At 41.3% G+C, this 27,750-nt stretch overlaps 2 protein-coding genes across 5 annotated transcripts in view; both read left to right on the plus strand.

Annotated features, from left to right (window-relative positions):
* The window catches only part of LOC135494535 (atrial natriuretic peptide receptor 1-like), a 36,532-nt gene extending 19,085 nt beyond the window's left edge, over window positions 1–17,447 (plus strand). For both annotated transcript variants that reach the window (XM_064782591.1, XM_064782592.1), the window contains exons 12-23: window positions 479–583; window positions 1,035–1,106; window positions 2,080–2,242; window positions 4,917–5,069; window positions 5,508–5,682; window positions 6,070–6,210; window positions 6,707–6,830; window positions 7,753–7,821; window positions 10,210–10,384; window positions 15,662–15,760; window positions 16,256–16,347; window positions 16,946–17,447. In XM_064782591.1, the coding sequence (XP_064638661.1) occupies window positions 479–583; window positions 1,035–1,106; window positions 2,080–2,242; window positions 4,917–5,069; window positions 5,508–5,682; window positions 6,070–6,210; window positions 6,707–6,830; window positions 7,753–7,821; window positions 10,210–10,384; window positions 15,662–15,760; window positions 16,256–16,347; window positions 16,946–17,053 (1,476 nt within the window). In that variant the 3' untranslated portion in view covers window positions 17,054–17,447. The remainder of the gene's footprint in view (window positions 1–478; window positions 584–1,034; window positions 1,107–2,079; window positions 2,243–4,916; window positions 5,070–5,507; window positions 5,683–6,069; window positions 6,211–6,706; window positions 6,831–7,752; window positions 7,822–10,209; window positions 10,385–15,661; window positions 15,761–16,255; window positions 16,348–16,945) is intronic.
* A 3,613-nt stretch (window positions 17,448–21,060) lies between these two features.
* The window catches only part of LOC135494520 (acetylcholinesterase-like), a 76,437-nt gene continuing 69,747 nt past the window's right edge, over window positions 21,061–27,750 (plus strand). For all 3 annotated transcript variants that reach the window (XM_064782568.1, XM_064782566.1, XM_064782569.1), the window contains exon 1: window positions 21,061–21,496. The gene's annotated coding sequence lies outside the window, so the exon portion shown is untranslated. The remainder of the gene's footprint in view (window positions 21,497–27,750) is intronic.

Raw genomic sequence — 27,750 nt, forward strand, 5'->3', positions numbered from 1 at the left:
GAAGCCTTCTAGATCACAAAATTCTATTGAAGAAAAAATAAAAAAAATAAACATAACACACGGTAGAACCAAGGATTCAAAAGGGCAGGAATCCTCAAACTCAAATTCGCGCCACAATGAGCATTGTTGAGACCAGCGCTGCTTCAGTCCCTACATGTAAATCATCTTAAAGATGGCGATCGTATCTTTCTTTCGTTGAAACCGTTGTCCACGAGGTGTTGACGTCACAAGTTCTGTCTTATCTCACTGGCATCTCACTTGCAAGTGCATGTACATGTACATGTACTACGTTAACGTAATTTCATAATTTTTACGAAGCAAAAGATGTCATTCTAACTGGTATATCTCTTTCAGTAAAGCTATCACTGGCGCATCTCCGTATCAAACTTGGTTATGCCTGACATTATTATCATTTAAGTTATAGGTTTTTACATTTTTTTTATATATATTTTATATATTTCTTTAATTCATATTTTAGGTCAGAGACATGCAGGACGAAAACGTCAACGCTTTTATCGGAGCATGTACTGAATATCCTGATATTTACATCATTACGCAGTATTGCACTAAGGGAAGTTTGCAGGTTTGTACAACCACGTATTATGAATTGGTGGGCGATACCTTAAGATTTGCCATCTCTCTTGTCTTGGAGCAGCTGAATGGAAGCATCAACGCCTCTTACAAGTTGACATGTTTGAGATTTTAAGTTCAATGAACGGTCCCCACATGGTCGACTCTCTTCGACAGCCTGGGGTTCCTTTGGGGCTTTCCGGCCTACATGTATTTCCAATTCATACAACCGCGCCCATGATTGTTTACATAAAAGAGCTGATAAATGTCCTAGTTATCGCCCAGTTCTCAATTCAATATTGTAGTCATTTTCAAAAACATAATTGATAGTTTTCCTTGCCTCGAAGTTATTTTATGCTAGCATAAACTAATAACCAATTTATCATCTAATATGATGCTGGTTTATTGTAAAGAAAATTATATTGAATTAGTGTACGTTTATCTTTCTCTCATGCTTTACAAAGGACGTGCTGGAAAACGAGGACATTAAAATCACCGACCAGTTTAAAATGTCGTTCGCGGCAGATATTTGCAAGGTGAGTGTTCGTCAGGCGGTGATTTCGGGTGATAGCTATACGGAACTGCGATACATGAGCACAATGACTTACTTCTTATTTCTTGTCCAACGATCGTATTCGATTCGCGATTGCTAAAATTGTTGCCTTTAATAATTTTATGAAAATGGAATATGAAACCTTCAAATCCACAGAGGATAGTGTAGGTCTTACAATTTACCTATGGATCATTAGAAAATAAATTAGCGCCTCACTTGAACCGGTGTAGAATTTTGAAATGTCCGATAGGACTAGAATGTCCGGGGAACAAGGGATTCTACTGCGCGCTCTTACACTGCCCTGATCACGGTCATCTCATCGGTAGAAATTGGTCCTTTGTCAAACTCAAAACGAGAATGCAGGGATAAATCGGTATACATGTACCAGAATCCGTCAAAATTCAACATGGGCGATCACTTTTTCCAGGGAAGTATTTTCTACTTTTCCGCCCGACCTGATTATGATCATGTATCCGAACCATATTTCGTCTCGGGATTCTTGAACAACTCTTGAACTACACTCTTAGAAGAAGGGTTTTTGAGCTTTTCAAAAACGTTGAAAGAATTTTCGGTGGACACAGATTAGATACGCACCCCGTAGAGGTTTTTTGGTAAAGATTAGAAACCCCAAATGTTGGTTGAGATTGTGAAAAACCTCAAAGAGTTTTCCACTTCACTGAAAAATTTCTATGGGCTGAATATATTTATGTTGGCCGAAGAGTGTTTGTTCCTCTTTGTAAACACCTTTCCAAAAATGGGGCGCTGAGTGTCCGAAATAGTGATGTCATAAGGGGAAACTAGGCCTTATGGTGGAGGGACAGAGGAGATAGTCATGGTTGACCAACACACTTGAATGCCTTTTAATAATGACGAACAAGGGGGAAAAAGTTAGTTCCAATGCAAGCCACCAATTCCGGGAAGCATGTATAGAATCTTTTTTTTTCTTATATTTTCAGGGCATGACGTATATACACAATTCTTCCTTGGGTTCCCATGGACGGTTAAAAAGCTCAAACTGTGTCATAGATAGTCGCTGGGTTTGTAAGATCACCGATTTTGGACTAGAGCATTTTAAAAGTGGACAAGAAATTGAAATGGAGGACTATACGAAATACAGAAGTGAGAATGGACATTTTCGTTTCTTAGTTTAAATGTACATGTATGCAGTAGTAAATTAAAGGCTGTATTCATCTGGCCTATATCTGCAGATCTGCTATCTCCAGCACTGTCTGTGCTTAGACATTTCATTTATAAACCTACTCAGCTGCTCGCATGTTCGAAGCAGGTTCGAACTCCGGACCTCTTTCGTCGAGTTCTAAGTCTTACCCACGTATAGTAGATTCTAGGTTAAATTTAGTTCTTTACAACTAAAAAGGTATATGTGAACCGTGCAAACAACTTGCAACAAAGGCTTTGCGGCATGTTGGACAGTGGGTAAAGGTATCTGTTTGCCTAAGAAAAATACGTGCTTACCTGGAGAGGTAATGACCATACAAAAGAAGCATACAAACGATTAGTTCATTTTGAGGGGCGTAAGGCCCGCATTTATTATTTTTATCCTATTGTACCCCTCCAACACTGTAATGGGAGGGCCTTGTTTCTATTGTGTTGCGAAGGTAAACCAATACCTTTACCCACCGTGTGTCGGAAAGATAAAAGATCAAGTGCCGAAGGTCCCAAGTTCGACTTGCAAGAAATATTTTTCATAATTTGTTCTTTTCGCGAGAGCGCCACTGTACGTGCCCAGTCTAGGCAGCGAATTTGTTGTTTGTGCAGTCACGTGAAACCACCCAACGGGTGTTTATCGGGCTTCAAGTGCTGTCGAAAGTCAGATAAATTCGAACTCATGTCAATTCATTCAGACTCTATCGAACAGATGGCTCCACCAGCAAAACCTCATGGCAAAACATGGTTTTCGATTGCCGAAGTAGGTGGCATTCGCGTTTTTTTCGGGGAAACTTAATGAAAGCAGGGAATGTCTTTAGCTGCACCATTGCCATTTGCAATTGCGGCCTCGATTAAGCTACGGTGAAGTTGATGTCGTTCTTTCCAAATACATGTAGCTGTTGATGGCCGGGTTCAATTTCATCAGAAACACGAAGTGTCACGTTTGGTAGTTCATAGTTAAAGCAACCTTTCCGCAGCTGACTTTGCAGTGATTATATTCAAGCGATAGGAACGTCAAAAAAACCCTGGTCATCCTTCCACAATGAGCCTTTAAGTAGACATTTATTTTCCCAAAGAGGACACAAATGATCGACGGTATGGTACATGTGAGTAATGATAAAATCTACTAGGTCCGAAGTTGCCTCCTTTTTACCGGCAGCCTGCGATGCCTAAGTCTTGTCAAATTAAGTGTAGATGACTAATCCCAGGAAGAAAATTAAGATGATTTTTTATGAGATTATCAGTTAAGATCTTATTTGGTCTTGCAAACGTGTGCATGTACAATATTGATACGATTCTTGTAAGGTTCATTATTAGTCTTAACAATTAATCTTAACTATTAATCATCAAGTACATTGCGATTAGTCAAACTGAACTTGAATGCAAAACCATGAACAGTTTCCATACTTCACGAATCTTCTTCTTGTCAGAAAACGACACCAATCATACAAACCAATTTTCGCGCTATCCCCAAGGTACAAGGCAACAAATATCATTTCTTTCAAGGCATTCTATTAGTCACTTTCAATGCATATTTCTTACTTAACAAGGCATGATAAAACATGTCAGATGCTTTCAACGGTTTGGGTCGATCGAACCCGTTGGAGTTTCCCGAACGCTTGTCGGCTGCAGCATATATAGCGCGAATTAAATGTGAACCGGCACCCGAATTGTCTTGATTTCTACTGGGAACGATTTGGAACCAGCCAGCCTATGTATGAATGCATGATTTGTGACCGGCAGTCCCTATTCGCTCAATGGTGATGATTGGCTAAGTGCGACCCTGGACTCGGCAAAAGGACGCATTCGTAGCGAGTGGGGAAGACGGCAAGGCAATCTGCTGAAGGCAAGCTTCTTGGAAGCACTGCCAGCTTATATACATGTACTGCTATCGGTTCAGGACGGTGTTGGGTCAGGGTGAATGGATTTGCCAATTTCCGCACTTGGGGCAGATATCAAAATTTACCCAGTGGTATTGGTCGAGGACGTATACCCAGCGTAACTCAGGGTTGATACATGTAAATGATCGAGACAATTGCCGGCCGTGTTGGGGACATTTTAACATCTGGGGATGACAGTTTATTCCACGAGAAAGTGTACCCAAGGGCCTACCGCTAAATATTTAACTGAAGCATGTATGGTAAAAAGCCCCAAATGATCTATAACGTTGTTAGCACAGATCTAACACATGTTTCATACAAAATACTTTGAAAATATACTAAAAAAGGTTGTCTAAATATGTTTTCCCTTTGATATCTTGTTGAGCTTTTATGACCCGAGTTCCAAAGAACCTGGATCCGTAAAAGCACACTGGTCGACTCTAGTGGTGTATTTTGATCGAAATAGTGACACTCTTCCTAAACGTAAGGAAAGGTGAAATAAATAGCAAAGTAAAGAGTCCAATGAAGATGCATTGGCAAGCTCGTATCGTGGTAACTTTCTTCATGATTGCTTTTCATCGGATCGTGGAATTTTTTTTAAATGCAGCCTTTACCAAGGCGAAAACTCTCTTCTGTTAAACCTGGTCACCAACCAATGCTGCCTGGACCCGCGAAGATGAAATTTTAGGCGCGACAAATTTACACGTTAACAGTGCAGTACATTTTCTCGGTATCTGTATTTCCAGATTTGCTTTGGACAGCTCCAGAACTACTCCGAGCCAAGGACCCGCCGTACTATGGAACACCCAAGGCGGACGTGTACTCATTCGGGATAATACTACAAGAGATCATATTGAGAGGCGGGCCGTATGTCACCCAAATGATGAACGAACCAAAAGGTACTAAGTGATCAGAAAGTGAAATAATCTCATCACGAAAATGCTAAAAAGTATGCGCGTGTCATCATTTGCTTTGTCTTGAGGGACCTTGCTTTTCTTTCATTAGGCCTTAAACGGGATACAGTCCGTCGTCACCACATTTGCCCTTGCTTCACAAACCTCCCCAACATGCCCAATGACATCGAAAACATTGGTTGGTGAAAGCGCTCCTACAATCCCTGCCGAACTCCCTCGAAAAAAACAGGAGCGGCTGGCTCCATCTTGATCGAACTCTCTCAAAGAATTCACCACATCGTCAACCTTTCACTCGACAAGTGCGGGCCCCTTTCCCGCCACGCAGAGTCTGATTGAAGTAACTGCCAATATAACCATAAATATTTTCATTCAAATACGTCTTCGGTGTTGCTGGTTTAAAATTATTACACCATCGCCTTACAGATATCGTCACCTTCGTTAGCGAGGTCAAATACCCACCCTATCGTCCAAAAGTACCGAGTGATTCCTGTGAGCAAAAGTTACATAACCTGATGCGAACATGTTGGGCTGAGGACCCAGATGATAGACCAACCTTCCAAAAGATTAAATCGACGATAAGAAGAATTAGTGGAAATAAGTAAGAAGATGGACGTTTAAAATAATTTAGAAAAGACGAAATCTATGAGCCCGACTTAAATATCTTTGCACTTATATTCATTCAAAAATATTTTCTGATTTAACAAGTGACACCCATTAGTGGATACCTCACTAAACACTACGAGCTATAGGGAGGAGCTAAAATATGTTGGCCCCTCAATTCGATCAGCGATGCGCGAGGTTTTGGGCTCAATCCGAGCAATCGATGTGCGACTTTGACCGTGACTTCTACAATTATGTCGCACCAAATAATGGTTGCATAACACAGTCCATTTCACACTGTAAACAGTGGTACATTGCAAAAAAAAACCTGAATGCCTTATTGTCTCACACGCATTGAATCTCAAATTCTACCATCTGTACGTAGGTCAACAAATCTGGTGGATAACATGATCAAGATGATGGAGCAGTATGCGGACCACCTTGAGGAGTTGGTGGATGACAGAACAAAACAACTCGAAGAGGAAAAAAAGAAAACGGACCAACTCCTGCACCAGATGCTTCCAAAGTAGGTTCGGGCTTCGTATCAGGTCACAAGTACCCAAAGTAAAAAATCCAGAAATTAAGATTCTTTTTTTAGAATTCTTAATGGAAGTGACTATTTGGCAAGCCCGGCTTACCAAACAGCGACTTTTTCTTGCCCTGAATGGAGAGCCGAACTCATTAATATTAAAGTAAAGTCTCCAGCTCGCCAAACAGGGTAGATTTTTTACCTGTTTGGCAAGCCCGGCTGGCCGAACAGGGTGGCTTTTTAGTGCTGTTTGGCAAGCGGCTCTCCAAACAGGACAAAAAAAAATGCCTGTTCGGCGAGCGGCTTGCCAAATAGACCCGGCCATTCTTAATTGCGATCACATTGAATTTCATGTACATGTGCATGTGCACGTTTAAAAAAAAGATTTTTAAAGATTCTTATAACTAAAATCTCAGCTGAGAATCTTGTGACGCATTTACATGTACTAGCATATCTTTCTGAGTCGCACTTTTCACGCTGTCGTACTTTTCAGAGTCGTTGCCGACAAACTCAAACTTGGGGAACAAGTCTTGCCAGAGCACTACCAGGAGGTGACGGTGTACTTCTCAGATATCGTCGCCTTCACGAAGTTGGCATCAGAGAGCACTCCACTTCAGGTGAGTGAGTTTGTCCATGAACTACAACTTGAAATATATCTGAAAGGGTATCGCCGTTCGTAATTACTGGTGGTACAGGAGAATTATGCAGTTATACACAACGTCGTAGCACAATTATTGACTTGCCATGCTTGTGTAAACATGTACCGGATGGATGTAATATGGCCTTCCACTTTACAACTCCGAAGACGGCGAGGCGCCCTTTGAGAAACTCTCAACTTTGTGGCGACAAGATATATTATAAAGCAAACTTAAAGGTTTATTCCATGGGTTTATATTGGAATATTAATATCAACAGTGCATGCAAGTACGAAGAAATCGGTTTGGTACCGAGCGAAACGTCCATCTCGCATCATTTATTGTCATCGGGAAGTACTTATCTCAGCGGGAATGAATATGATGGTCCTTCAAATTAATGAGATTTACCCAAGTCAAATAATAGAAGAGCCCCATCTGATAAAGTATTTGTCCATATCTCGACCAGATTTCATTTTGCAAAGTTAGCTGCTGCAATAGAAGGACAGGAATTCCGCGTTTATCAAACACCAGGCAATGCCTTGTAGTTTTTTTTGTTCCTGTTATTCTATCTTTATTGAGAAGAGAAACCAATGGCCTGAGATATTTGTACGATGGTGATTAAAATCACTTTTGACAGACACACAGAAAATTATCGTAAAAATATCAATGAATCTATCAAGATGGTGTACATATAACTGAGAAAGCCCTTTTTAAGATATTACGGAAGAGATGATTTGCGGGTAGTAAAAACGGCAGCACTAAAAGTATTCAGATAGCCAATCGTTGACGTTAAAGCACTTGTAAAGCGCTCAAGAATAGACATTTGCGCCATTTGAGTGTTATGAAATGTACAATAACAGTGGCATTATTGAAGCAAACAATTTTCTTTTTCTCTTTATGATAGGTTGTAAATCTGCTCAACGATCTCTACACCTGCTTCGATGCAATAATTGACAATTACGTTTGTTACAAGGTAGGATAAACCTTCTCTGGTTTGTTGCAGTTCGATTCGGATCGGAGACTATATTAATTTTGACATGTCTCCGAACTGAATCATATCAGAAAATATAACTACTGGCGGTGCATTCTCTTGTATGATTCTTATAAGACACTCATAGTTACATGTAAGATGTCTTAATTAAGAATCTTACAATAATCTTGTGAAAGATGTACTCGTGCGCGTTCTAAGGCGTGGAAGCCGACCACGACGTGTTGAATGTACTCGTACGTGTTCTGAGGCGTGAAAGCCGACCACGACGTGTTGAATGTACTCGCACGTGTTCTGAGACGTGTAAGCCGACCACGACGTGTTGAATGTACTCGTACGTGTTCTGAGGCGTGAAAGCCGACCACGACGTGTTGAATGTACTCGTACGTATTCTGAGACGTGGAAGCCGACCACGACGTGTTGAATGTACTCGTACGTGTTCTGAGACGTGGAAGCCGACCACGACGTGTTGAATGTACTCGTACGTGTTCTGAGACGTGGAAGCCGACTAAGACGTGTTGAATGTACTCATACGTGTTCTGAGGCGTGTAAGCCGACCAAGACGTGTTGAATGTACGGGTACGTGTTCTGAGGCGTGAAAGCCGACCACGACGTGTTGAATGTACTCGCACGTGTTCTGAGACGTGTAAGCCGACCACGACGTGTTGAATGTACTCGTACGTTTTCTGAGGCGTGGAAGCCGACCACGACGTGTTGAATGTACTCGTACGTATTCGGAGACGTGGAAGCCGACCACGACGTGTTGAATGTACTCGTACGTGTTCTGAGACGTGGAAGCCGACCACGACGCGTTGAATGTACTCGTACGTGTTCTGAGACGTGGAAGCCGACCAAGACGTGTTGAATGTACTCATACGTGTTCTGAGGCGTGTAAGCCGACCACGACGTGTTGGATGTACTCGTACGTGTTCTATGGCGTGGAAGCCGACCACGACGTGTTGAATGTACTCGTACGTGTTCTGAGGCGTGGAAACCGGGCACGACTTGGTAAATATCCCTCAAACCACATACCACTGTGGCGCCACCTTTGAACGCGTTCCAAAAATCAGGACTTCTGACTACAACTATGACTGAACCTAGTCATTGGACAATTGAAATTACAACTGAAAGGGTGTTATTGTTGTACCAGAGGAAGCACCAACGATAAAGAAAAGCACCTCCCGCCAAGCAACCCAACCGATCTCCAACATGTCGAATGAACCTATTACTCGCCACTTGACGGCGACCATGCCAGAGGCCGATCACCACCAACAAATAACCTCATTTTCCCGCATCTCCTGTCCAAGATATGAAAGGCCAATTTGCTAATAATTAAGCAAATCTAATTTCACGAGATTCATGTCTTTCGTTAATGACTTTTGTAATATATTGATAGGAGACGTGTGTTATCACGGCGGGTGCCCGGCAGTGGTGGTAGGTCGAGACATCTTGTCCGGGTTCTGTAACCATGGCTAGGTTATCCTGGGGGTCATATTCCGGGACCTCCACCGGGAGGATTTAATTTGTCTTGAGGCAACAGATGCTAATTCATTTGATAATTTTTAACATTTAAAGAATGAATAGCATAGATAACAACACAGTGTTCGTCTGCGGCGGAAGGGAGACGGGGGTTACGGTAGAGTAGGAGGCGACGGTCAGGAGTGGTTTCGTTGTGTAACTTGCCGAAGAATCGCTTCATGGGCCAGTAACGTTTCCCGGGCATCAATTGCCCGTGAAATATTGCGGTTACTGGGGTTATTTCTGACATGTTCACAACCACCTCATGATCACTTTGATTTGTGCGAATGCTATTGATATGCTGAGAGCAGGTTCTGCGCTGCTCATTCAGCTTATTCAATCCCTACAACACGCGAACAACAACCCAGTTTCTGGAGGATTGGGAGAAGAACGCAAAAAGCAGACGCCACTACTCTGATCTGTTCAAATGACTGTGTTAAACTCCGGACCCCTCCTGCCTTGTTAAATTATTAGCTAGCAACGCATACTGGGCCACAATCTGTGAGACAAGTGGCATAGTGGCAAGAGTGCATGTACCAAAGTGGAGGAGGTCATGGGTTCGACTATCGAAATGATCACCGCCGTTACGTCTTGGTGGTCTGAAGCAAGACACTCTACAAGAGTTTCTTCCTTCGAATGAGTAAATCCCAGGCCCGTATATTGCCTAGCTGTCATCAAATAGATATCTGCCTCTCCAGCAAGTATACGTCGAGTGTTTCCATTAAGTGAGAAGATTTGTTCTACATTGTTTATGGCTGCCCCTCCCCTTTAGCCCTTGGCTTTAGATTGTTTTTAAATAGCCTACCTAAAGAGATTCTATAAGACACCATAGACTTTCCTTTCCTCTCTTGCAAGGTTGAAACCATCGGGGACGCCTACATGGTCGTATCAGGGATTCCAGAGAGATCGGTAAATGTGCACGCTACCGAGATCGCCACCATGGCCCTTGACATCCTCTCCAGCCTCACTGACTTCAAAATCAGACACAAACCGGGAAAGCAGCTGCAGCTCAGGTCCGGCATTCATACAGGTATGCAGCGTGATGTGTCATTATATGAGATCACCAGGTCCACACCAATGGCCGTCTTGACACCAGAACACACGCACAGAATTTTGATGTTTTTCGAGTAAGAATCGCTTCCAATCGAACAGCAAGTGCATGGTGGGTTTAAACCGACAAAATGGCATTCTTAATGTACAGAGAAGATAGTTACGGACATTGTACAATGTATGTTTGGTGCATACGGGCGGCGAGAAACGATAAAGAAAGCAAAAATTGGACCTCTGTGTCCGGGAATTTTTCGACTTGTATTATCACCATGTTGAATGAAACAATGTAAAAGTACAAAGAAAGAAATACATGTTCGGGGAATATCATTACTCATATGTTATATTATAATGGTCAGACCATTTAAAAGATACAACTACAATTGGAAGAAGCATGGATAAATGAGTCTCAGTTCTAATCCGTGAGTGTTAATCCTGCCGACACTCATTCGGAATCTAAAATTGACCTCGACAACGTTGTGAAATAATAGTAACGCTTCTTACCAAGTGTTGGTGATTTCCCCAAAGAACACAACTCGTTATAGTCGAGCTATCGAAGCCGGCTCACAGAGAATATGGGGACCAGCCCAGCTAATTGGCAGCATGGGCTGCTTGCAAGTAAACACGGTGCTCCATCAGCCGCATTGTGTCAGTTGAATGCGGGACTTCCAGGGCGAAAAAGGCCATGGTTATGGCAGACTGAAGATACGTGCTTTTTTCATGTTGATATCTACTGTCTTTTAGTAAAGTGCTAAAGAAACTCAGCCTGCGGCAAAATAATACGGCATAAGACTGGTTGATATGGCGAGTCCTGTATCACTGATATTGTTCGAAAAAACACATGACCGTCCGTCCATACCTCAAAGATTAAAAGTGCTTAATGGAATCATTTTTCCCCAGGACACTCTATTTCAGGACATTTAAAACTCTGTTGCATTCGTATCAAGTACACTGATAGTTTTCCAGCTTCTAGCTGCAGTAGATGGGTTGGGACAGTGATTGTTTTCTTAAATTCAAATTACATAGTCAGATCAGTCTGTGCTTATACTCTACAAAAGTAATCCCAGGCAACCACGATTTTAGTAACAAATTCAGTGCAGTAGAAATCCTCATCGAGTGGCTCCGAGTATCAAGTTAAAGATGTTAAGGAGGGTGCCGTATTTATTTTTTATGACTCTGAAATGGTAACACACATGTAAATATTCGATGGGATAAATAGTTTCGAAAGCTATCCTACCCTGGGAAATGCAAATCCCGGCGGCGGACTGGATGAATTTGAAATGAGGTGGGGCTGGCGAGTTGGGTGAATGGTACTTCATGCTCTAAAGCCGATGAAGTCGCGGGTGCTATGACGTCAGCCTCATGTTATGTACACTGTGCACTATTTGCTGAATGCATTGATCTCAATGGGCGATATGAATAAAGACTATAGAAAATGCTCTTACTTCACTTTAGTGTCAGAAAGGCCAAGTGCAAGTGTGCATGTAGTTTTAGATAAAAGTATTTGCTGGTCTGTATCAATATCACCAATTGACAAGCTGGGATTTGTCGAAAATTGAAAAAAAGCAGAAGTATAAAGACAAATTTAACTTGCATATCAAGTACAGTAGAGCCTCTCTATTAAGGACACTCTCGGGACTGACAGCTACTGTCCTTAATAGAGAGGTGTCCTCATTAGAGAGGTCAAACTGAATGGAAAGAACCAATTTGGAACCAAAACTAGTGTCTAATAGAGAGGTGTCAGCTATGAGAGGTTCCACAGTTTAAGGAAAAATTGGTGAGCTGATTGGTACAATGTGAGATTTATCCAATGGCCGATCCTTAGTCGCCGTCGTTTCTGCACTCTTAGAAACAAATGTTTTTGAGGTTCTTAGGGTTTTTCTGCCAACACTTATAATAATCCTGGTTTAGATCCGATGACGATTAACAGAAAAAGGTTCTTTAACGTTCTTGATTGATGATTTATTATAAAACACGTTCTGCAAAAACAAATATACAAACATGAGGCAATGAAACACATACGGTATTGCGAATGAACATTACAAACGAATCAAAGAGAAATCGAAAGGAAAGTAATGATACCTAAGAGTGCGATTTTTGTGTTAATATAATGGAAACAGGACTGACGTCTGCGAATGATTCTAAAAAATGGCGTTAACCCAACCGAAATACGTAACGTAAATAACAACAAAGACGGCGACGTGATGACGTATCAAAGGACGTAATACAAAAGGACGGGAAAAGAATCCCCAAAAATGTACAAAGTATTCAAAACAAATCCCTTATGGGTTTTTCAGGGATGTCAAAAACCCTAAATAGAGGTTTTCAGAACCTCAAATCTGCCAAAAAGCTGCAACCTTTCTCTGGTTCAGGTTAGAAGCATAAAATGCCCCCTGCCCTGGAAAAGTTTCCGGCCCTATTGTATCCTAACTGAATATGGCATATAGTTCTCAAGAGGCAATGACCGACATCAGCTAGAATCCTTTTATTCCGGACTTTCTATCCTAGGACATTTCAAACCTCTACACCGGCATGGCAGTGGCGTACGTGTATCACTTTCATACATGTAGAAACGACCACCAAACCAAAACGACGTAACCCTTAAAGGATTACTGGTATTATTAAGGGCAATATTACCCAGCTGTCGACTGCCCAGCCATCTCCTCTGGATACAAAGTAGCCATGCAAAAGTACGTGGACAATGCTATACTATAGATCATCTGTGTCCAACACATGTCATTTCATCATGCTTCAGGAGGAGGACGCGGTTTGAATAATCCTAAGGGTCATTATCCTGGTGATAATGATCGGCTTCTTTCATCCGATCTGATGAGGTATACGAATCTAATAACTTTCCTATGACTTAATGATCTGTAAAAGCAGGCACCATGTATGTACATGTACCGTGTTCGTGTATTTTTAATTGAACATGGTTACAAACCGTTTTGTCCTGTACGTAGGAGAAGGAGTCAGGTGCATTGGAAATCGTAACGCATATCTTTAAGAGCGGAAATAAGACATTTATCTGACCCTTTTATGCACCCTTTGAATATACTGAATTCGCGTATCTTAGCCGTTTCAAGATTTATAGAGTGTCCCCTGAAAAATGTGGCTGGCACGTCTTATTTCTGACGGATTACGGTACAAGGACATGACTGCCAATACCTCTGAGACTAAAAGCGCATAGAATCCTTTGTTCCTGGGACATTTTCTCCAATAAGGACGCATCAAACTTCTACACCGGTCACCGTTTTTCAGAGCACCGCCATCAGTCAGAAAAGGGGGTTAAAGATTCGTGATATTGACTAGAAGTTGGCATTCACGGTCCACTAGATGTTCGCATGAATCATTTAATGGCGCCACCGACTCAACAATGTGATGATCTGCCGATCATCAGACAAACCAATCAATCAGATTAATGACATAATCAGTTGATGGCAATTATAAACCTTGGTTTTCATACTTGATGTGTACAGCGGCTCAGTAGTTGATGTGGTTGGCATGAACTGATCACCATATTTCTTAGAAACGAAGTAACGTTTAGCAAGTGAAACAGTTCGATGGCTTATACGCGTGTCTTTTTCAGGAGGTAACTTCCCACCTGATATTTTTCGATTATAAGACCAACTAATTTGAACAGTAATATCAATCCAAAACGTGTACATCTCCCAGTCGCAACATGTACATTTTTAACAGATTTTTTCTTCAGATCCAATTTCGATTAAATGAGAAAATGGGGGCATCTCCATCAATCGAATCGACACGAAAACTACGTGCACTGGTGGTATAGCAGGCAGATTAAATTACCTTGAGAAAAAGTCAATTTGCTGTCGCAGTTATTAAATTATCATCATACCGATCATGTAAAAATCATGTATCTCTTCACTCTACACGAGTCAACGCAGGGAAAAAGATCGTTTAATTTATTGACCTGCTCTACCGATACTATTCAGAGTCTGGGCATTCGGCATCATTCGCGTGTCCTAATTTATGCTCGGAACTGGTTTCGCCAACTGATCGTCAGCACTCGGTCGCTGAAAAGTTGTTGCAGACATGTTGTGGAGCGGGTCCCGCGGTTTGTTTATTTTCTGCCTCACTTCTGAATCTACTTTCCATAAAGCTTGCGATAAGATGATTTTATCTGTAAAATTGAGGCATTATAATTTCTGCTTCAAAGAAATTGTTCTAAAAAAGGTGATTTTTTTTGCTGATGACGGTCAGTTTTTACATCAGTAAATCCTATGGTCAGCTGAGCAATCACTGTCAGTCATCAGTGTGGTGAGGACATCTTTAGTGTAAGGACGAAATATTTACAAAGTTAATTGTTCTGCCAGTGATAAAACAACCAGTGTCAATAAGTTGACTCATTCCATTCTGTTTAATACTCGCTGATCTATTGTTTACATGCTTTTGTGGGTCCTCGAAACGAAATCTTGGTTCAACTTGTCTTATCCAACTAATACCATCTCTTTACTGTCTCTTTTGTGCGTAATTTTATTGGAAACAAAGTGTTTCATTACACCAGCGACTGTTCAAGCTACACATCTAAAACAAACACGATCAAGGCGACAGTCAATTTCGCAGTCCAGTAGTAAAATGTGTCTTGCAATGTCAATTGAAAGATACATATCTTGGTAATGAAGGCAAGGAGAGATTCATATCGCATCTTTGGTGCGGATATGCGCGGCATATAATTAGGAAGTAAAAGCAATGACTTGGGCTACGGGAAAATTAGAGGATGACCACGCAAATTGATTCTAAAATTCTTTTTGGTTTGTGAACAGTTTTTCTGCAATAGTTTGCAATCTCAGATTTAGTTTTACCCTAGAACAGCAGAAATACGAGTTTTATTAATATACAAGGTCAAAATAGTTAATTGGTGGCAACTACGCGTTGCGTTTCCTGCCTTCGAATGTTCTCTCACTCCTCTCAAAATGGAGGCAACAATGGCGTGACGCTCCTGATGACTGTGGTGCAGATGATTTCGGGAGGGTTGGCTCTTACTGATTTTTTCCTTCTTATCATGTTAATTAGTTATTCATGGATAAAGGTTTTTGGTTCATTCGTCAAGATGATTTCACAGCGCAGAGTACATTGTATTGTTATATTGCGCACATTCAGAAAATTGGTCCTTTAAAATAAGAAATAAGGGTATGGGTTGGTTGGGGTGGGGGCCTAGACATACTCGTTATCGGCCCGAGTTAGTTATAACTGAGTACATTTAAATAAATTTCCTGCTATCACAATGTTTCTCATTTAGGTCCGGTCGTTGCCGGTGTGGTGGGGCTGAAGATGCCGCGTTACTGCTTGTTTGGTGATACGGTCAACACAGCCTCGAGGATGGAGTCTTCCAGTTATGGTGAGGCTAATGAATTTAGTTCCCACTTGTTAGATACAGTCCAATATCCACGCGAGCGAGTCACACCGACATGGTCGAGTATCATATCTAAATATCATATCTTAATTGTTTTACAATGTTTTACTTTTTATAATTGATTATACCATCGTCTTGACCACGGAGGTGTTGGTGAGACAAAAACAATTCAGTTGGTATAGAATGTGACAAATACAGCAGATTCTCGGGCTCGGGGACCAAAATATATCATGTTTTAGGTTCCCGTATTTAGAATAAATACTGATCCCTCACTGTTGGTATCGATTGCCTCACCAACCGCCACTCGGGTGGAGCTCTCATTTTGTCCAACATCTCGACAGCCGCTTCGGTTTTGGCTTACATCTGATAGCTCCACCAACGATTGTTTGGTGAGACAACTAATACCCTCGATTTTTTGGAGCACCCTGAGTAAAAGTGATCATACTTACCAATCGCAATCTTTTGTCGTTACTTCTTCAGCACTCCGAATACACGTTAGTCCGAACACACAATCCGTCCTTGCAGAAATTGGGGGTTTCCACTTAGCGGAAAGAGGGAAGGTTTCTATGAAGGTAAATATACATTACAGTACTCGAATCTAAGACAAATGCCCAAAGACACATACAAGTATTTACTGCATTAGGAGATGATAAGGATGAAGCAGTCGAAAATGAAAATACTCAGTAAAATGTGTAAAGAAAAATGGCCGTCATAAATCAGATAACCACTTAAACATTACCTTTTTGCCTTACTTTTATCCTGTTTCTGTCTTCTGTTGGATCCTAAGATTACTGTTGAATGATAATCATGTGTTATGGAGTGGATTCAATTTGAACATCAGGTGGTATAATCGCCGAATTCAAATCATGCCCTAAACTGTAGTTCTTGACCAACAGTGCACTCTAAGATAAACAGTGTTTTTTTTAGCTTTTAAAGAAGTTGATTTTTTTTTTACCAACATACATTATGCACCCTCTAAATGTGTTATCGGTGAAATGTAAAAAATACGATTTTTGAGATTCCGAAAAGACTTTTCAAAAGCTCAAAATCTTTATTTCAAAGAGCGAGTGCGCGAAAAGTATTCGTACTCGTATTATCATTGCATTATCAATTTGCGATACTGAATAATTTGGAAATATCTTAGACTTTGCTTTCAAACTTCTGTTTTAGGGAAAGGAAGACATGACGACATACTGGTTACAGGGAAAAGATGGATTCGAAAAGCCACTCCCGGACCTGGCACTGGCGTTACCGCTGTCAGAGCACAACATCAAATGACACGGTCTGATTCTGATGTACAGACTAGACATTGTGATTGTAAGGATTATTTGTTATGTAACAGGGTTGCTTTTGGCTTATGATTTGTTACAGCCGAAACGAAAACGACAGGGCTGAGTGGGCTAAGCTCAGTAGAGCAGTCAGGACCGAGTCCATTTCCGCTGACTCGGTCTTTTTGCCGTGGTTGCTGTCGCGAGAAAACTACGCTTTGCCCGAGTGGTATTTGATGCTCAGATTTACCTGCGACCCTGGTTTGTGGGAACCATTATGAGTACCATTTTGCTATTTGTATGCCAGTGGCTTGAAGCCAGTTTTGCATTAATAACCACCCTTTTATGCCCTACTTGTCCCTTCTAACATACTTTGGACGCTGTACTTAAAAAATGGCCATCACACCCTATGTATATTTGTATAGAATCAAATAAAAGCTATCATCTGACCTAGACGTGTTGTTGATTTTTTTGTTACACAACCAACCGGCCCCGATTATAGAGGTTATGAGGTATGATATTTTCCTCAGATTTTTTTCTAGTGCGTGACGTCAAAAGTCAACTGATTTTAGGAAGACAAGGGCTGACATTTGAAAAAAAACGGCGGGCGTTATTCATTGCCTACCTGATAAGTTTCAAATTCTTACACTGTGTTTATTCTTGCCTTTATTGACTTATTTACACACTGACATGTACTCGAACGAAGACTTGCAATATTCATGCTTGCGAAAACAACACTACTACATGAAAATATGCCTAAATATGGTATGTAACATGACGCCACCGATTTTATATGCAAATCATAGTGACACTTCAGTTTCTTAAAATGTGCTTTAGACGACTGGTATTTATTGATATTTCTGTGTGAGTTGCATCGAACAGTCAACTATTCCCATGGTAATGTTTATAATTCATGAGCAGGGCCGCCATATCAATAGCATGGTCAAAGGATGTGTACGGAGTGCACAAAATACATCCGGTTCACATTGATATGATTTGAAACTTCTTTGTTATGACACCATACAATGTACTTGACTGTGACATGAATGTTGACCAGCTGTGGCGCACTGGTGAGGATGTCCGATAGTCGAGCCATGGGTCGAGGGTTACGCACCAGCAAATCCTTGTCTGGTCGCCGCTTTGTTATATTCACAGATCAAACCCAGGTGAGCGCTGAAGCGACGGATTTCATTCTAATCAACTTCCGAACCAACGGAAACAAAAATAGCCATGGCCTCCATCTCTTAATTCAGTCAGGAGATCCGTTTGCAAGTGTTTTTTTAAATTACTGTAGTCAACACTCAGTGAACCGAAAATATACACATTTGATTTTGGTGTTTCTACAAATGTATTTTCTTGAATATTGCGACATTTGCCAAAACGCTGTGCCGTCGTTGCCTTTTTTGAATTTGTTCAGTGGATGCCCTGTATTCATGCAAATATTTTGTTTGGCGCAGGATGCGGAAACACTGATCGCCCAGGCCGGTGGTCCAAGGGAAGAGAAAGTAATGTGAACAAGCAGCTTTACAGCTTAACATCCGGCATTGTTGTTTTCGTCAAATGCTGAACGATTTTTGATTCATCAACTGCAGAGTCTAAAAGTTCTACATGTAGACGACCGACTTTTAAAAAAAAACTCATTCCCGTCTCGCCAAATTAACGCTGCTTACAGCATACTAAATATGGCACCAAGTGACGATTTCACAACTTGGTACATGCCAATGATTTGAGTTAGTGCGAGCAATCGAATCGCGTCCTCAAGAGACCCCGGGCCATCTTTCTCGGGCTAAATCTTTCCTGTCCCTTTGGTGCGGGATGAAGATTGAAATAATTAAGTGCCTGGAAAATAATTTTTTTTTAGATTCCTACGATATTATTTTAATGAACTTGAATGAAAGTGCATGTATTTTGCAATTGATGAGCGACTTGTTTTTAAAATGCTAGCTGTCGCTCTACCGAAACTACAACACTTATTAATTTGAATGAATGAATGAAATTTGCGTACTGCCTTTCCAAATTGAATAAGATGCACACGGCGGACAAGATACCTCAAGAACATGTTTTCGTCATTGTGTCGATCGTGTGCGCGTACTTTAGAACAGGGAGAGTTCCGTGAAAAAAGGATGACTAATTTGCTCAAGACCTTTTGAAATACATGCACAGCACCGCGGGTCAAAATAGAATTTGACCCATTTCCATCATGTGAAACCCTTTGAGATAATATCGAAAACCAATGCGAAAAGAGCTCTTCTGGGCAGCGAACTTTCCGCATCAATAACTTTTAACCTGAACCAGAAAAAACACAAATCAATTATCGAACTTACATTTTACATAAGCGCCTCCATAAAACTTCATTTGAATCGATGACATTTCTAGCGCCTTAACAAATCTATAACTGGTGTGTTTCCATTTTTACATCAGTAATACAGTAAACCATTTTTCATCCGAAATAGGTCTAGGTTTTTATGTCTCATTAAAAAAAATACAATATATTTTGTGTTGAAAGCTACCCAGTGTCCCAGAAAGAGTACAAGGGCAAATCATTTGAAGTTTTTATGAAATTGGGTAAATATCAATGATCGTAAAATGGCTCCACCATATGGTGGTTTATATACCGTATAACACATAGCATTTACTATATACGGCATAATTAGGTCAATTTGGGTGAGACGCACTAAACTGAGGCGCGCGATATACATGTATAGATAAAAGTCTCCTCGTGGAATTCTCTGCAGACGTATGAGACGAGGTTACGGACAGATCGGAGTACCCCTGACAGTACAGAATATGATTTTTTTGTGTTCTGAATCGATTTCTTACTGCCTTATATGGTACTGGCCTGAACAGCACAGCAACCTCCCAGAATCGCAATGTACTTTAACTCATTCCAAGTATCTACATACCAATTGTTTGGATTGCATGATTAGCCGGAAGAAGATCAATATCTGCGACATGTGAAAAGTCGATTTCGGGCTTCATTCAATAAAATCGAATGTTTTCGTTTGCCTGTGAAATACCAAAGGCTGTAGAAGGTCATGGACTGATACTGCGCTGGGTATCATCGGAAAAAGTGTAATTGCCGACTATGGCTTAAGGTGATCTCTGCATCTGTCCCTCTCAGAAGGCAAACTGGCGACTGGTCTCTCTCAAATAACGTCTTACGTATTGTGGTTAGAGAATATTTGATGTGTACACTGCTGATGCAGCTGGTTGGCTCTTTTACTAAGATCGTGTACATGTACACTGGTGGTTCAGAGGTGAGCTGGCCTGAAATACGGGAGGTCCTCGTGAATACCGGTAGCCTGTCCTTTCTGTACTACAAAAGTAGGACCATACATTTCGGAGGTCCACAAATGAGTACCTGCAGGATTAAGTAGGTCCTGGTCCCGCCTTTATTGTGACTTGTCATGTCAATAACATTTAAATAACACTGTTCATGGAGTATGAATAGCCAATTATAATACATGCAATACATGGCACCCCAAGAGGCCTCTTCAAAATGGCACCCGATACCGGTATTCACGAGGACGACCTGTATATCTCGGAGGCGGATTAGGAAAAAGGGTATGAGGCGTCCCCACGTTCATTATTTCCAAAAATAAATTTCTAATGTTATTATTCTTGGGAAGAGCCCCCAGACACACCTAGTTCCCAAGATAGCACCCTCGTGCCTTTCTCGGTATGGCTGCGGCCTCCCTTTCCATGATTCCGTGATTCGCCAGCGTATCTCTTCAACAGGAGACATGAAACGATCATAATTCGAATGTTACATTACGAGCAATTTGATACAATTCTATGGAGTAACTTGCTTTTCCCCTTGGCAAGTCTTGCCAGAACTAGAAGTCTAATCAGAGAGCAGCATTGCATTCTACAGTTGTATTGATCAGTCGAGTGACGCTCCCTGGTAGGTTTCAGGAAGCCTCGGCAGCATTCACGATTGGCGCACGCGGGAGCCTCCTATGTCAGTCAGCGGACTGAGCAAGCTACGGATTATTCTAATGGTGATTATGCGAGGATAATCGAGGAATTCCCGCGCTGTTTAAAACAATTCCGCGCAGCCCGTGAATCCCGGGCCTCGTTTTAGTTAGGGGAGTGACAATAATGAACGATCTTCAACTTAATTTGAATAACTCACTCCGTAGTCTTCGGCATTGGGAGCGTGGCATCATTTAGGTAGGGGTGCCCGTTACTAGTCTATGCAGAAGGCTTGGACGGTTTTACCTCCGTAGGATTTGTTAGGGAAGTGAATAAATGAGCAAAAGATAAGAAAAATACTACAGCCTGTAGGTGGACTTAGCAGCTACTGCGTGGAATGCATTTGTCAACTTTGTGGATTTTCAGGATTTTATAATCCCTTGTGAATTTCGGAGGAAATAACCTGATGTGGGCTACGTTACGGAGATAAACCACGCCCTAAAATTGAGGAAGCTATCGATATACACTGGAGAGAAAGGTAGGTTGTTAGCAATCTCTTCCTTTCTGAGCATGCACAATGTCCATGGATGTGCATGCACCATTAATGTTTTTTTTCACTGCAGTGTTGATGTAAATTGGGCAACCGCCCGCCTATGTCCTAATGCATCACGAAAACTGTGGACTGAGGCAGCCTTTTTTTCACTCGCTGATGTTATGAAAAAAGTTCTTCACCTTGTACAACATACCTCGTTTCACAAAAATGTATATGACCAGGGCCGTAGTTGAGGGGAGGGGGCACCACCGACACCCCATCACCCACAAGCTGTTTTTCAGACTGACCGAGGATGAAACCCCCCCCCCCCATTCCCACCCAATCCCCCTAAAAGAGGGCTGAACACTGCTTACCTTAATTGCATTTACATTCTAATCTGACATTCTGACTCATCTGTGAAAGCCCCTAGGCCTGCTTTGAACAGTTACCCCCCCCCCCCGTCGATCAATGCACATTACTTTGTCATTATTACTCACTTGCCTTAAACAACTCAAGGCGAACGGTATTCATATGACAACTTTACTGTCACACACCGAGAAAACACACTCGCCTTTCAGCTCATTCAAAAGGGATTTTTTCGTTTAAAAATGAGAAAATCTTAAAATTGCCTATTGCGTAAATACGCACTGAATATTAATTTCAGCAATGCCGTTGTGAAGAGACACTATAATTATGCTTTGGCGAATTTACGTGCACCACGGCAGGAAACCCATAGGGAAACGCTCATAAAAATGGGAAGTTTTGAACGGCCCGGTGAAAACCTAAGGCGGGAATAAGCTTTCGTTGGTAAAAGTTATTAGTTTCGAGTTCCCCTCAGGTATTTGATTATGAAGCCAATGAGCTGCATAAGAAGTAATCACCAATTTAGTTATTTTACCACGTTCAGCTAATCTAAAAGACTTGTGCCACGACTGGATCTCTTTTTCAAGACACGAGTAAATACAGTGAACACTGCCTGTAAATGTATCAGTGATACGTTTTGCCTATTAAAGTTATATTTTAACATCTTTATGTACAGTGATTCAGCTAAAATAGAATATTTAACATACAATGTATATGGTTCAAGATGTAGGGTGGTATATGTATGGGAAGATTCACCCCACGCTGGGCCAATGTGACCCCATCTTATCACCGTACTTAACATGTTTCTCTCACTATCATTACTGGCATTCCCAATTGTGTAATACATACATTATTTATGTGAGGAGTAAACTAGCCCCCGGGACAAGGTGTAATAATATTTGCTTTACCTCTTAATTCAATCACTCAGCCGTATAGATCAAGACATGCAAAGCTAACGGGAATAGTTTACATGTCAATTTCTCTGCTAACATGCTAGAATTGCTATGAGTGGCAATGTTATAGTGTCTATCTACTAAGGCGACACAGCCAAATGGACATTGACAAAAAGGAAGTGACTGTACTGCGCCCACCCAGATATGCCAAAACGGATGGAAGTTCTCCCATTTGGATCGTGGCCATATGGAAGGTTAGTTTGTGACTAATTCTGAATCATACTTTTCACAGCAAACATCGTCGAACAGTTTTTAGTTTGTTGTTCATGATATCTTATAAATGGTAGCAGACCAATTAAGTGGATGAGGAGATGCATGCATGTATTGTTCGGAAGGGCCGCCTGGGCGTATTCTGTCTTTGGTCGTGGGAATCTTGCACATTAAAAGTACACCAACTTATACTTGGGATGATATGACGAAATGTAAGAGCCAAATTAAGCACCAGCCAGCCATGGGCACGATCAATATGGGAGAATTTCGGTGGAAATCTGACTGGGCGCAAAAAAATGACGCGAAAATTATGGTTTATAGACACGGATAGGTTATTACGAATTACAAACCAAGAAATGCAAATTGGGGATTTATGTCGTCAACTTTAGCTCCAGTTTGGCTCTCTGATCCCTATACATGTACATGTACATGTATAGACAGCCATCCCCGAGCCAACATCCTCTAACATACTTCTCAGCAAAAAAAACATTGACCAGGAGACACGATCGCCTCGTATGACCCCAGTACGGTGGACGATGCCCAAAGGAGTGAATGGGTGTCAAATTCTCACTAATGACTTTAGAGCCATGGGACATAGCGGACTTTTGAATGAAGTATTTTATTAGAGAGAGAGGTTGCCAATAATCCTCAGTGGGGTCCTGAGAAATACATACTGACTAGCAATGACTCAGAAGTAAAACAAAATGACGCGGAATAGTAAGTGAAAGGGATACTGCGCCAACTGACCAGGCGGAGTAAAACATGTGGGTTTTTTTCAATCAGAATTGTAATGGTCATTCGTATTATCAACGGGAATGAGCAGTTCTGAGAAAAGAGCAGCACCTGCAAAACTTTGATTGGGAGAGGCTACGCAGAACAAGAAACGAGCTCCTTACACCTGTCATGAGGGCAGATGGAGGCAACGCAGGACCGTAGGCCCGGGTGGGGGAGCAGTGGACGAACTATGCCCCGGACGGAGCTAACGGGTAGTGAGTGAGTAGCTAAGGCATTATAACTGACTTTTCAATGGCAGCATGCTATATGCTTCACCATCACTGATATCTCCAGCTGGCAAGTTACCCCTTGTGAAAAAAAAACAAATTAAGATTCTTACAGGATTCTGAGCTATGGTATTATTCAGTTTCGTCTAGTTAAGAGCGTATTAACCAAGAATCTTCCAAAAATCAAGGATTGTACAACTAAGATCTTAGCTGAGAATCTTGTAAGAATTTCATTTGGATTTTCGATCTGAGAATGCATCTATCCTGTTACATAATGCGATTGCCAAACATGCTATTGCATCCGGACTCTCTGAGTGATGACTGATTCGCATGGCCGTGTGGAACGGTACCAAGAAGATATTACGCGACTTGCTCGTGGCAAGGTTCATGATAATTTCTGGGAATGCTTCTCAATGGCCCAGGAGATTGCTACGGAGTGATTATGAATGCAAGTCGATCGTGGCGATCAGGACAGCAAAGGTCAACCACGCGATGAATGTAGATTCTTATTACTGATAATTAACGCAGGAGAATTTCCTAGAACGCCCAAGGAGTTTTCTAAGACTACAGTCGGCAGCGTACGGTATGGTTGGCGATGATGGAATCGTTGGCCAAATATGCACCTTTTACTAAAACTAATTTCTTGGAAATTGAATGCCGTTGGCTGTCAAAAGGTCTCATCTTTACTGGCGAGTTACCTTAGCGACACAGTCTGAGGAGACTTCGATGCTTTCGCTTCAAACCTGGCATGTCTTGGAGAATACTTGAAAGGTTTTGTCATCCAAACATTGACTTAAGATATATTCCCTCTGCTCATCGGAACAGTCTGCCACCCCAGGTCGAATGACACGGGAATCTTGCTATTCAAGATCTTGATGCTCAGTTTTTTATACATATGTAGTACTCTTGAAACCAGAATTATACGGGAAAACGTTTGATATAATCATAAGAGAAGCTTCATATCCTGCGTCTTGTCCTGACCTTGTTGTCTTCAATATAGCTTACTCTGCCTCTCGACATGACGTAGGAGTAGCAAAAACCTGAATCTGAGAATGCGTCCTGGTGGTTAATACTGCTGACTATATGTCCATCGGGTTCGACTTCGGAGAAAACCCAGGAGTGTATTTCTTGATGACTGGCGTGGAGTTCAAAGAGATCTAGAATTCCTGGCTATCTTATTCAGTGATTTACTTGCCAAGTCAAAGAAGGCTAAATAAAACATACTCTCAGTGAGTCAATAAAGCAACAAATGTACATGTATTGCATCACTCGAATCCAGGGTCAACTTGGAGAGAAGCCAGAAGCACTGTGAGACATTCACGTGTTTACAGCTACTGTGTTGATGAACTCTGTGAGACTTTCCTGGGAACGCAATTCCTATTCAATTGATTCGTTATGAATATTGTTAGGACTATTTATCTGATTCATTGTTCTTTAAGAGGAAATGATAAATGCCAACACAGTTCCACGTTAAAGTTGATAAACAGAGTGCTTTATTTGTTCTCGCGAGAAAATATTGAATAAGAAGTAATAGTAGTTACTCAGAAATTTAATTGTAGTTGGTAATATTTTTTAACCTTATTATTGTTTTAGAACTTCTAAATTCGAGCAAAGTCATACATGCAATAAAATATGAGTGAGCTTCTACATCACCCACGAATAAAGATTTCCAAAAACGAATTCTGATCTGGCTGCTGTGCACAACAATTCCTAATCGTTACCGTAGCTCGTAGGCAATCAGAAGCTCAGCCCCGTTACGTTTTCAATCTTTTGACTAAAAGAACCTCCACACCAAAAAGCCAATGTGTTAAGATTAAGATGGATGACGATTTGGACTATATCTCTCTATTCAACAGAGAATAGGCCTACATTTCAAGTTAAAGAGATCCAGTCGTGGCACAAAAGCTTTATTTAGACTAGCTGAACGTTGTAAAAATATCTTAATTGGTGTTTACCTCTTATGCAGTTCATTGACTGGAGTCAGTAATGTAATGCAACGTTATGCAATGTTACATAGATGACCAGTTCACATGATCAACTACCTGAGGGGAACTCGAAACTGCTAAGATTTATCAATGGAAGCTTATTCCCGCCTTAGGTTTTAACCGGGCCGTTCAAAACTCTTTATTTAAATAAGCGTTTTGTGATAGGTTTCCTTTCACTAGAAAAGATATAAACTGCCATGGCTGCTCTAACTAAAGTACTTGTAGACCCACGCGCGTTTGATAAATGATGGTATGGCCCAGGGCATTGTAAGTTTCTCTTTGAAACCTGAGGTAGAAAGCGTTATAGATTATTTGAATTTGATTTAGCTGTACATTTAGACATTATGACCTCATATGCCATTGATTCTTCTATCCAGGATTAGATTAATTTTTACCCCTTTTCACACCAAACGTCGATATGTTTGCTATACAGTGTGTCCACAAATATTGCAATCTTCACAAATGCATGAGCTAAGGCTGCAAAGGCATGATGCTATTACTCCAGATCGCAATCAATTGCCGTAACCTGCAGTAACCCCACCATGCGATACGCTTTCCTGATCACTAATAAATGACTTTCCCCAGCCCAGACTTAGGTTCATCGAGGTGAAAATGGCTTCAAAATGCCCTGTTTCGAGAAATTCAGCTGCATGTAGAAGCCACTTTCGAACAGAACCGCCAATACATTACGCCCTTCTTATCCCCTTGCCAGTGCTAGGCTGTTCCCCTCTAAAAGAATTGTTTGCGATGACTAAAAAGAATTCAGCGTTGCAACAATTTGCACTCTTTTGCACAAACCCTATTGCTTTTAATTCATTTTAGAGGACACTTATTTTTTTATGACTATAACAGACCGGTCATGGATTGCTCCCGCCATTTCGGTCCTCGATGAAGTATTTTACTTGGGAAGACACAATGCAGTTGATGCATGACACACCCTGTATATAGAAAGTGGCTGTTTGGGTTGCCCGATTTTCGCGGACCCTGGATCATGGCACATGTTTTTCTTATTTCGTGAGTAACACTTCGAATATTGGCAATCGCCATAAAAGGGAAGAAGTCAACATGGCAGCAACACTAGCATCTCACACCAAAGCATGGCCTTCATCCAAACTAGCTCCAAACATCGCTTTCACTGACATAATTACATGTTGTAATCTCTTACTACATCGTCTGCTGATGAGGAAGGCATTGGTTCGTGATAGTAAGGCTTTCGGGGAGGGCTTAGCGTTTTGCAGTACGCATACGAGATGCGGCGTAATGTCACGCCTAGAATTGGCAGTGGTACCCTGTTTACGCTCTTTACGTAATAACAACGTGGAGCTGTCCACGCGAATAGCGGTACCGTCCCAATGGATGTTTAGAGCTGCACAATGATTGTAATGGATTTTAAAGATTTTATCACTTTTCAAATCATTCGGTATCGATATTACAAGGGCGTATTTCCGATGATAAGTGCGTCTGACACTAAATTATGAATGGGATAGATGACATTTGAATAGAAAGCCAATATATAGTCTGTCGACATTTAAAGAGAATGAAGAAATACACATTAAGTACTTCAAATACATATTGTTTGCAAAACCAAATAATACATTTTGCTATTACAAAGCTAAGTCATTTTACCTTGCTTTATGAACTGGAACCATATGTACCAGAAAATCAAGAATATTGTTTATGCACTGCACCCGCCATCTCAAATGTTTGATTGTCACGTTCTCTTAAAGTGTCGATGCCAGGCATCAACC

Source organism: Lineus longissimus, chromosome 10 (assembly GCF_910592395.1).
Source record: "Lineus longissimus chromosome 10, tnLinLong1.2, whole genome shotgun sequence".
Classification (NCBI taxonomy): domain Eukaryota; kingdom Metazoa; phylum Nemertea; class Pilidiophora; order Heteronemertea; family Lineidae; genus Lineus; species Lineus longissimus.